This window comes from Habropoda laboriosa, unplaced genomic scaffold (genome assembly GCF_001263275.1).
Source record: "Habropoda laboriosa isolate 0110345459 unplaced genomic scaffold, ASM126327v1 scaffold72, whole genome shotgun sequence".
Classification (NCBI taxonomy): Eukaryota; Metazoa; Arthropoda; class Insecta; order Hymenoptera; family Apidae; genus Habropoda; species Habropoda laboriosa.
The window spans coordinates 302405-313822 of NW_017100188.1; the positions used below are offsets into that span (position 1 = coordinate 302405).

Sequence of the window (11418 nt, forward strand, 5' to 3'; positions counted from 1 at the left end):
GATAGGTCAATGAGTATAATTAGGAACTGTATTTTTTTCATCGTTTAACTTACTTGTGTGAAATCAGTCAGAAATATGTGGTTAGAAGAATGCGATAGTTTCGCAGAACTATGTCGGGGATATCTGCCGTATTATTTACTAATAATTTTACCGATTTTTATTATTATTTCTCCGGTTAACCCAGTTGCCGCATCGCATGAGTTCCCTGTGTATCGAATGCACCAGTATGACTTGCATGGTGTACCTCATGGTAATCACACTTTTCCTTTCAGATTAACATTTCATTTTAAATTTCAACATACAAATTTTCATAATTTCTATTCAGGTTGCCGTAGTGCTCCTATTTCCCTGGAAGCTAGATCTCTTACAGGGTGGAGCACTTCCAGACATTGTGTAGTTACAAAAGCTTTGAATCTCACACCAAGTCTGTTTCACTCGATCAAGCACAAAGCTGGAGCATTGATAGTAGTTTTGCCACAGAAAATTACAGACTTGACTTTGGAGGAGAAACAGGTAAACTGAATTAAACTTTAATATGTATAGCTAAATTTTATTATGTCTTTAGTTTTTATAGTTTCATAACATAATTTGTTATAGCATATTATGAGTCTGGAGGAGTCCATGCTGTTTGGCCCAGAAACAACAATTCCTGTATATTTCACTTCATGGCATCCTGATCTACAGATAATATTAGACGACCTTTCAAATGGGTTTGTTACCGATGAAAAGGCTGGTTCTGCAGCTGAAGCAATGTTTAATTCCATATCTGCCAGTGGCTATCAAGTAGTTGTAGCAACTGGACAAGCACTTGCTAAAACAGATGTGAAAGTAGCTACATTGCATGGAAAATTAACTGGCACTGGGGCTGAGGAAAAGTTACCAACTATAGCCTTGGTAACACATTATGACAGTGCTGGGGTTGCACCCGTAAGTGAATTATTGATACAAACGTTTATTCATATAGATGCTGTTGAAATTAAAATGCACATATGCTATTACTAATAAATAGGAGTTGTCTTTTGGAGCAGACAGCAATGCATCTGGAGTGGCTATGTTATTGGAAATAGCACGATTGTTTTCTACTTTATATTCTACTAGTAGGTCAAGACCACAGTATAATCTTGTCTTCATTGTAACTGGTGCTGGTAAACTTAATTATCAAGGCAGCAAAAAATGGCTGGAGGATCAGTTAGATGGTCTTGAAGGCTCTGTGATACTTTCTGTTGTTAGGATGCAGCTTATGTGATCTGTTTAGACACAGTATCCACTAGCCACAATCTTTACGTGCACGTCTCGAAACCACCGAAAGAAAATTCTACGGGTGCTCTCTTTTTGACAGAACTTAAAATAGTGACTGAATCTTCGAATATTACCACTGTTGAAGGCGTGCACAAAAAGATAAATCTAGCTGAAGAAACGTTGGCGTGGGAGCATGAAAGATACAGCATTCGTAGATTACCAGCAACGACTTTGTCCACTTTGAAAAGTCACGAAGATCCGATTAGAACGACAATTTTAGACACAGTGCAAACAGGACAAATAGATAGATTATATAAACATACTCAAGTAGTAGCAGAAGCATTAGCAAGACATATATATAATTTGAGTTCTAGTCAAATTTTTACCGATCCACTAGTACGTTTCTTTACCTTTTAAAATAGCAACTTAAATCATGGAAAACGACCATTTTTTATTTATTATATTGTATATTTTCAGGATGTTTCTAAAGAATCATTATCTTTATGGTTTAGTTACTTAGCATCACAACCAAGAGCTGCTCCATTATTAGCAGACAAAAATAACATGTTAGTTGGCACACTGAAAGAAGCAATGGCCAGATATCTTGGAGATGTAAAAATTACTTTGCATAGTCCTGATAAACAAGATCCAGAATTTGTATTTTACGATGTCACAAAAGCAATGCTAAATGTGTACAGGTAAATTTTTTATTTTGTTTTAACATTATCAATATGAATGCTTTTAGATAACAAGGTTTTATTGCGTTTCAGCGTAAAACCAGCTGTATTTGATCTCTTTCTTACAATCGCCATCATTTTATATTTGGGAGTCATTTATATGATCGTGCACAATTTCTCTCGCGCGTATTCTTTAGCGACACGCTTCTCGGTGAAGAATAAAACGTCGTGAAATTGTATTGAAAATATTAACGTTTCTCTGTTACATTGTAAAATTACGCTATACGTTTTTTAAATAAATTTAATATATAATGTTATAGGTATAAAGATCAAGCAAAACTCTATGTACATTAATTTTTTGCTCATATTAATCTTAAATTAAAGATTATCCACATACTGTATCTTAGATATTTATGAATGTTACATAATTCTTAATTTCAACTAAGACTTTCGTCCTCGTAATCTTCTTTCCCAATGGAAATAACGCAAATAATAGCAAAGTTATTTAGAAAAGAATACTACTTCGGGATCTATCGTAAATTATTGTTATAAGAATACGTGATAATTAAGACCAAGTAATAACAGACCAAATAGTGAGATTTCAGAATGCAATTTATGACTAAAAAGACTGGCAAATTTAAGCAAATACAGAACGTTTAATGTAACAATGTATTTAGTAATACAAGTAATAATTCCGAATCGTGTATAGAATAAATAGAGCGTTAGTTTTATTTAAATGCGATCTAATGTTTCATTTAACGATTGTTATTGTGTTTATAATATAATAAACAATATTCATACTGTAATGGAGTCTTAAATATACTTCTATCATATGAATCAATACTTCAGGTAGTGTTACCTAGCACATACAAATGTTTTTGAAATTTTTCTTGTTAAAAACAATGATAGGAAACTACTTGCCAAATATTAGTACTATAAAAATGTTCGTTGGGAGGCAAGAAAGCTTAGAAATAAAGCGAACGATGAAGCATAATAAATAATTATTTAAAAGCAATTGTAAGGACGAAATGTAAAAAGCTTGTAAAATAAACGTGATGGAAAAAAATTATTAAAGTTTTAATTTCGAATCTTGTTGACCTTTTCGATATCTTTTTATTTTTTAAAAAGGTGTACGTGGATCACGCGGTATAAAATAAAAACACACCGTGATTGAAGATTACTATTCACCTAAACAGGTTTGACTAGTTCATTATACTTTCACTTCTTCAGAATCAGGCATAATTTAGCACATTGTGAAGTTATAACACAAATTGTAAGGATGTATCAAAATATGAATTCTATCTTTAACAAAAGTATTTCACTTTTACTCAATTGTAATTGAAGAATAATTGTGTTACCAAAAATGCAGTGTTTAAATATTCGATTTTTTAACAGGTTTGATATTTAAAAATGAACAATGGATATTACAGAAGCCTATGAGCCTTTTAACAGAGTGTATAACACCAGAATTAAAAGCAATAGAAACAGCTGGTACTTGGAAAAACGAACGAATAATTGCTTCACCTCAACGAACGCGAATTAAACTAATAAATGGAGTAGAAGCTCTCAATTTTTGTGCAAATAATTATCTGGGTTTATCGGTGAGTATAGAAATTTGTAAAATCATTTCATACTACTTTAATCAATTATATATATTTTGTTTTAAATTTAGGATAATAAAGAAGTTATTTCTGCTGCAAAATTAGCTTTAGATAAATATGGAGCTGGTTTAAGCTCTGTAAGATTTATATGTGGTACTCAAGAAATTCATGTAGAATTAGAAAAGAGAATAGCTCGATTTCATGGAAGAGAAGATGCTATTCTTTATGCATCATGTTTTGATGCAAATGCTGGACTCTTTGAAACATTATTAACACCTGAGGACACTGTATTGAGTGATGAACTCAATCATGCCTCTATCATTGATGGTATTAGATTGTGTAAAGCAAGGAAACAAAGGTAAATGATTTAAATTAGTGTACTTTATTTTACTTTGTAAAAATATTTTCTATAAAGGTACAAGCATAGGGATATGGAAGATTTAGAAAATAAACTGCGGGATAGTATGTCTTCACGTTTACGTCTCATTGCGAGTGATGGTGTTTTTTCTATGGATGGTACCATTACACCATTGCCAAAAATACTAGAACTTGCAAAGAAATACAATGCCTTTACTTTTGTGGATGATTGTCATGCTACTGGATTTTTTGGAAATAATGGGAGGTAATTATATTTATTTCATTATACTTCACATACAATTGATGTTAGTTAATAGTCAATACTTTCTTCTTACTGATATGAATTATTTATTTTGTAAGTTTTACGACTTCTTAATTTATCCTACAGTCCGTTTTATAAATTCTATTGCTAAGGAATAATTGATAATATTCTAACAACTACATTAGCATTTTTTTAACAACATACATCAGCTACTATAGCATTCATTTTAATATATGTATAGTGTTTATTATGGAGTGATTTAATTGTAGAGGCACTGAAGATTATTTTCACCAATTGGGAAGTATCGATATCATTAATTCCACATTGGGCAAAGCACTTGGTGGAGCAGCAGGCGGTTATACAACTGGTAAAAGAGAACTCGTTAATTTGTTAAGACAACGTAGCAGGCCATATTTATTTTCGAATTCGTTACCGCCTCCCGTAGTCGCGTCAGCAAATAAGGTATGCTAGAAAAATGTCAACCTTTCAAATTTTTTAAATTGACAAATAATAGCAAAGAAGTGTCGAATTAAATGAAAAATGTTAGTTCGTATATTTTCGTTTAATTTCGCCCGTAGGTCATGGACCTAATAACAAACTCTACAGAATTTCTGGATAAACTGAACAGCAACACTAATCTGTTCAGAAATAGCATGAAAGCAGCAGGTTTCACAATTAGCGGTGGTAATCATCCAATATGTCCTGTTATGATAGGTGATGCGAGATTAGCCACTGTATTTGCTGATAAGATGATTGGTAAATACTTTTTAATATATACATTTTTTTTTAATACATCTAATAATTGTATTTTATTTTTTTTTTTACAGAGCAAGGAATTTATGTTATTGGTTTTAGTTATCCTGTAGTACCAAAGGATACAGCACGAATACGAGTTCAGATTAGTGCTGCACATTCACAGGCAGACATAGAGCATGCTACAAACGCGTTCATACATATTGGAAAAGAACTTGGAATTATTCACTGATCTTTTTTAATTTACACATAAGAACGTGAAATCAAACAACAATATTGAATGGAAACTTTTTCATAATTATTTGGTATAATTAGTGTAAGAAACAATAATAAAATTTACACAAACGATGTAATTGATCCAGTAATATTTAATGTGCATATATGCTAAAGTAAAACTTTCAATACATGCAAATAAAGTCGTTCCTATTAAATATAAATAAAAATATTACCTTTTACACAAATTTTATCATGTATAAGATTTTAGTTAAAAAATTTTTTGATTACATGACAAAATTATATATTTTTATGAAACATTAATTATATCGACGTTAAGGGTTATACGGTTTAATAAGGTTTTCCGAAAATTCTTTAACTTGTTGAACTCCACGAACTTCTCTTTCTAATAATGGAAGTCTTGTAACATGAAAATCCTCATAAAGATCCATTATCTGGGGGAAAAATACTAGAATAATTTCTTCTGCTTTTAAATTGAATCTTATTAAATATCACAATATTTTTATTTACCTGATCCAAATATTTATTTTGTATTTTATGCCTAGCAAGACAAAGTCTGCAAGGTGCATCTCCCTCTTTCAAAAACAATAACTGATTCACTATAATATTGTGAGTGTCAATACCACATTTTGTCAATTCTTGCACAAGCCTTTCTGTTTCATAAAGTGACAAGAATTCTGCTATGCATACACAAATAAATGTTGTCTGATCTGGATTTCTAAACTGTTCATTAACTTGTCGAATAACTACAATCATTTCTTCTACTTTATTGCAAAATGTATCTACATTGAAATCTGTTATTCCCAATAATGAGCTTGTCTGCAATTAAATGGTTTTGAAATTAAAGTTATTCCATTAAATAATGCTATTGTATATTAAATAGATTATTTTAAACTCTTCTAACTTGTGTAATGAAAGGACTAATCTTCATTTTCAAACGCATTAATTTCCCCAGTCCTTTTTCTACTACTTGTGGGAATGATAATAATCTTAAAGTGTGACCAGTAGGTGCAGTATCAAAAACAACCACGGAAAAGTTCATTCCTTTAACCAACCTAAAAGTATAGATACTTGTAAAAGATTTGAATTGTATCATGCAAAAATATTGAATGAGTAAATTTGGTCCATCATTAACTTCATAACTTCTGCATAACTCATTGCCTCATCAATACCAGGAAATGCTCCTACAATTTCTTGCATTATGCTTATACTCAATTTCTTTGCTTCACCTCCTGAAACTGTCATATGAAACAAATTATGTGTGCAATTGGTAATTAAACTAAGAGTGACATTGCACAAATGTAGTGTAATGTCTAACACAAGGATTTGATGTTGATAAAATAAGGTACCAGTTTCACTTTCAAAATATTCTTCTGGTAATTCTGTAATGCCCACATTTGGATCTATTTCCATGGCAAAAAGATTGTCAAATCCTTTAACTTTGGTCGGAACCTTACTGAATTTCTGATCGAACGCATCGGAAATATTATGCGCGGGATCAGTGGAAATGATAAGTACACTTTCCCTGACTTTTGATAATTGCACAGCCAACGAACAACTGGAAAATAAAATAAGCGTGCAATGGACAGGTTACAGTAATAAACAAACGTTTTTTAGAGGTTAGAATGGTACCTGCAAGTCGTTTTACCAACTCCTCCTTTGCCACCAACGTATATCCATCGTAAAGATCGCTGTTCGATTACATTTCTAAGAGAAGGTTCGTATTCGATCGCTTCACCATCATTCATACTCATATTTACCAGACACTGAAAACCGTATTTTGGGCAAACGTTAACACGTCATTTACTAATGTCGCTAGTTACAGTGAAAAATCAGCGGAACAAGCAAATTACACCAAGGACAATACATGTCACTGAATACATAAAAACAAAATGAGACGTATATGATAGATGAGACCATCGATGTTACTATCGATACGTTGTATATTTAGTGATAAATACTTGTGATTGCCATTTATACAAATATTACAAGAAACTATGCCTACATGAATTAAACTTTAATTAAACTTAATTTTTCATCATACATATGAGTAATATTTGTTTATCATGATCTTTCACATATAATCGTGTTATGTACTATTTTATTACTTAATAAAAAGTATAATTTTATCAATTTTTCTCTTCTATAAATTTACAAAAACCTTTCTCACAACTTTCAAATGAAATTCGATCAATTTGAAAATAGAGTGTTATACATTCTTAGTATACAAAAAAAAAAAATAATCGCACAGTATCGTTTCTTTTATCGACAAAAAACAATATCGAGAAAAATGAATCGATTCATCGCTGACGAAAAATTTCAACACGGTATCGATCGACAGAATCGACTGCGAGGAACCTGCACACGATGGATGTGGTGGTTTTTAATAGTAGGCTAATTTGGAAATGCACGAAGTGTCTGTAAACTACTGTTCTAAACGTTAGCGCGGAGTGTTTGCGGTGTTCCGTCGTGTTTCTGTGAATTTTGTCAAGCGGCGTGAGTGAGATATTGTATGTAGCATGCCGCAGTTCCATAAAATCGAAATAAATAGGACCGAATGGGAGGTTCCGGAACGATATCAAATGGGATCTCCAGTGGGATCGGGAGCTTACGGTCAAGTGTGGTAAGGGAGGAAAACAATTCTAACAACATTACAGTTACGTCTCTCAACAATGCACCCAGTCCCGAACGTCTTTCAAATTGTTCTGAATTCGAACAATTGCCTGCAATGTTCAAATGGTCCCGCTTCAGTCTTTGTCAATAATTCAGAATTCAGATACGACCATGAACCAATCATAACCTTGACATTTTTATCGTTTATTATGCCGCTGGAAATCATATTTTTCCTTTTTCTTTTTGTAATTTAGATTTTTCTACAATTATCGAATGAAAGCCGTGATTGCAGCAGCTCGTGCAAACACACCATCGCGTTCTATATCGCGGGTCGAACTAAAATTAGATTATTTGACAATGCTTTTCCACGAAAATGAATTTGATGAGATCTATTATTTCATTTTTATTCGGAAATGATTCTTCGGTAATTTCACTTTACTATGCTGGAAATAACTCTTCATGTAAATTGATCAATAAACAGTTATGTTAACACTGTGTTATCTAACAGTTACATGATTTATTTATTATTAATGTTTATGAAATATATTTTTTTATTACGAAAGGATTAAATTATTTTGCATATATTAAAGTTGAATTAAAAATACGCTTGTGTGTGTATAATTGTTTAGTTCAGCAGTTGATACAACTACTGGTCAGAAAGTAGCAATAAAAAAGTTAGCCAGACCATTCCAGTCAGCTGTTCATGCAAAGCGTACATACAGGGAGCTTCGTATGTTGAAGCACATGAATCATGAGAATGTGAGTGAATCAATGTGTATTATATATATCCAATATATTTTTGAAGTTGGCACTGCAGAAATTAGTAGATTTAGAAACTTTGTCTTGGCACTAGATATAAGAATAATTATATTGTTCTACAATGAATATCATTCTACTATTGTTAACTGGGTAAAATTTATTTCATAAATTATAAAGTTAAATAACTGTAAAATTTATTACAGGTAATTGGTCTACTAGATGTATTTCATCCATCTTCCTCTCTGGAAGATTTTCAACAGGTGTATGTATTCTTACATTCTATATAATACCATAATTTTGTTTATCAATTCTCAGCTCCTTGCTTATGTCTCCTTATCATGTTTTAGTAATGATATGTACTTTTAATAGATATTTAGTCATGAATCTGATGGGTGCAGATCTCAATAATATTGTAAGGACTCAAAAGCTTTCAGATGATCATGTACAATTTATTATTTATCAAATCCTTCGTGGCCTCAAATATATTCATTCTGCGAGTATAATACATAGGGTAAAGTAGTCTGAATAATATTACTATTATTTAAATATTATACAAAATATTTTAAATATGTTTCTTCCAAAATTTAGGATTTAAAACCTTCTAATATAGCTGTAAATGAAGATTGTGAAGTGAAGATTTTAGATTTTGGATTGGCAAGGCCTACAGAGAATGAAATGACTGGTTATGTTGCTACAAGGTGGTACAGAGCTCCAGAAATTATGCTTAATTGGATGCATTATAATCAAACAGGTAGTTATAGTTTTTTCGGCTGTAGTACGATATGATCCAACCATCATAATGAAACGAAATTTTGTGGAGCTGGGGGGGAAGGGAAAAAGACTTCAAATATAAAATTTTAGTTTCAGGTATTTATTAGTTTCTGTGATATTAATAAAAAACTTTCAGTATAATACATTGAATTCTGCCTACAACTCATTCAATTGCTAGCCAGTTGGATCCGCATTGAATTAGGTTTGGGCTAACTCTTTTAATCCGGCCGCTGTGAGACGGCCGGCCACCAATTACCTGTGAAAATATCGGTGAAAGGGTTTAGCCGTAGAAAAAATTATAAGTTAATAAACATGACAGGCAGCTTCTACTGTAAAAATATAAATGTCGTCATTTAATAACTTCAATAAAAAATTAGCATTTTAAATGTTTTTTAATTTTTAAAAAATAGATATTTCAGTCAAAAAATATGAAAAAATTCGTAGATATGCAACACTCTGACTATAGTACCTCAGATTGTTTTCATAATTTTTTATAGGATAGAACAAAAGAAACCAAGCATGAATTGAAAATCATGTTTAGATTTATAACTACCCTAATAATATGGGTAGAGGGCTAAAACTTTGTCGAAATGATTTTCCTAGGAACCTCTTTCAATTGACGTATCGCACGTTTCATTTGATTTAGGAGCACTTTTACTATGCTTATTTGGTTAGATCCTCTGTCGATACCGGAGTTTACGTGAGACACCCTATAGATACTGAAGCTGATATCGCTATTGCGTCATCAGCTAATTGACGGCGACACTACTACAGCGACGACAATTGCGTATGACGCTGACTAACACAGCGAAGACGACTTTTTATTAGCAATGTCTGTATAGGCAGAATTCAATGTGTTATACCGAAAGTTTTTTATTAATATCTCAGAAACCAATTAATACCCGAAGCTAAAATTTTATATTCAGGATCTTCCCCCACTGCCACCCAGTTCCTCGAAATTTCGTTTCATTATGATGGTTGGGTCATACCGCACTATATCCGTTTTTTTCCTTCTAGAAATATGTTGTAATATATTTGTAATACATGAAAATACAATATTTATACATTTTAGTGGACATTTGGTCAGTTGGATGTATAATGGCTGAACTATTAACAGGGAGAACATTATTTCCTGGAACAGATCGTATCCTTTTTACAATCATGCTTTCTAATCTTCCTGAATATTGATGTTCAATAATCATACTTGATGTTTGTGCTTTTCATTTGACTATGTTGTACTTGTACATGTACAAACCTCTTTTCTTAACTGTACAATAAATATTACGAGTCTTTAACTATCTCAGAATAAAAGATGTGCTTTTTGCTAAGGCTCTACATGGCTTCTTTTTTGCTTTAACATTTTTTAGTTGTTTTACTAATATATTAATACTTTTTATTTTATTTGCCACTTGGAAAAAATTGCTTCAATTTAGCTTTTGTTCAATAGCAAGGGAAATTATTTTGTAATTGATATAAAAAACACAATATATACATATACATATATTTCTGTATATTTTTTAATATGCTTTAATGCACGAAGTCACATTACCCATTGTATTCATGTAATAATCAAAGTATTTAGTAAAAGTAGAAAAAGGTGTGGTGGAACCTTAGCAAGAGCAGATATACACCAACTGAACTTAATAATGGAGGTATTGGGTACTCCACGAGACGAATTTATGCAAAAAATATCATCAGAGTCGGTAAGTAGTTTTTAAATTGTTAAATAACAATTTATTAATAAAAGAAGCCTAATAGTGCATGCTGCTCATTTATAACGTGTTACAATTTAAATGCCTTGCATGTTACACATATTTATCAAGTTTTATATACTTCCTCAATTAATAACCTTTATTATATACAATTAAAATAAAAGAATTGTGACTTATAACATTTATGAACTCATTCAATAAATTATATGTTATTGTTTTCACATACTCCATTTGTTTAATTTTTTTCTGGAATGACAAATGCTTAAAATAAGTGCAGTCTTAATGCATTTTACATTCCTTCAAATTACTCCCATTCCTGTATAATAAATTATGCTTTAAACATACCTTAACTTTAAGCAGACATTGATCATCTAACACGAGTCTTAGTACTCTGTGGTACACCCACAGAGGAAACTTTAAGCAAAATTACCAGCCAAGAG

General features: G+C 31.6%; 4 protein-coding genes across 4 annotated transcripts in view; 3 read left to right on the top strand and 1 right to left on the bottom strand.

The window, feature by feature from the left end:
- The first annotated feature begins 75 nt into the window (after positions 1-75).
- Positions 76-2148, top strand: LOC108579769 (nicalin). The gene is given in 7 exon segments (XM_017943377.1): positions 76-250; positions 326-513; positions 598-927; positions 1010-1219; positions 1222-1635; positions 1717-1937; positions 2010-2148. Coding segments are annotated over 7 exon segments (1677 nt in total).
- Positions 2149-3180: 1032 nt separating this feature from the next.
- LOC108579739 (2-amino-3-ketobutyrate coenzyme A ligase, mitochondrial) lies at positions 3181-5121 on the top strand. Its single transcript, XM_017943346.1, has 7 exons — positions 3181-3229; positions 3312-3517; positions 3589-3875; positions 3933-4139; positions 4406-4598; positions 4715-4892; positions 4964-5121. The coding sequence occupies exons 1-7, from the start codon at positions 3196-3198 to the stop codon at positions 5119-5121; spliced, it is 1263 nt and encodes a 420-aa protein (XP_017798835.1). The 5' UTR covers positions 3181-3195.
- Positions 5122-5437: 316 nt separating this feature from the next.
- Positions 5438-6985, bottom strand: LOC108579786 (ATPase ASNA1 homolog). The gene is made up of 6 exons (XM_017943396.1): positions 6756-6985; positions 6473-6681; positions 6259-6352; positions 6028-6178; positions 5634-5942; positions 5438-5557 (listed from the first exon to the last, which is right to left on the bottom strand). Exons 1-6 carry the CDS (start codon positions 6875-6877, stop codon positions 5438-5440), a joined length of 1005 nt encoding a protein of 334 aa, XP_017798885.1. The 5' UTR covers positions 6878-6985.
- A 502-nt stretch (positions 6986-7487) lies between these two features.
- The window catches only part of LOC108579760 (mitogen-activated protein kinase 14B-like), a 4718-nt gene continuing 787 nt past the window's right edge, over positions 7488-11418 (top strand). Inside the window, 7 exon segments of the mRNA XM_017943367.1 lie at positions 7488-7746; positions 8366-8495; positions 8699-8757; positions 8865-9006; positions 9084-9246; positions 10339-10410; positions 10890-11045. Coding sequence (XP_017798856.1) covers positions 7643-7746; positions 8366-8495; positions 8699-8757; positions 8865-9006; positions 9084-9246; positions 10339-10410; positions 10890-11045 — 826 coding nt within the window. The 5' untranslated portion in view covers positions 7488-7642.

Coding starts and splice junctions, on each gene's coding strand:
- LOC108579739 (XM_017943346.1), top strand. CDS start 3,196: ATGTATCAAAATATGAATTCTATCTTTAACAAAA. Junction 3,876..3,932: donor TGTAAAGCAAGGAAACAAAG/GTAAATGATTTA, acceptor TTTTCTATAAAG/GTACAAGCATAGGGATATGG. Junction 4,140..4,405: donor TTTTTTGGAAATAATGGGAG/GTAATTATATTT, acceptor ATTTAATTGTAG/AGGCACTGAAGATTATTTTC.
- LOC108579786 (XM_017943396.1), bottom strand. CDS start 6,877: ATGAGTATGAATGATGGTGAAGCGATCGAATACGAACCTTCTCTTAGA. Junction 5,943..6,027: donor TTAGTCCTTTCATTACACAA/GTTAGAAGAGTT, acceptor ATTTAATTGCAG/ACAAGCTCATTATTGGGAAT. Junction 5,558..5,633: donor AAAATAAATATTTGGATCAG/GTAAATAAAAAT, acceptor TTTTTCCCCCAG/ATAATGGATCTTTATGAGGA.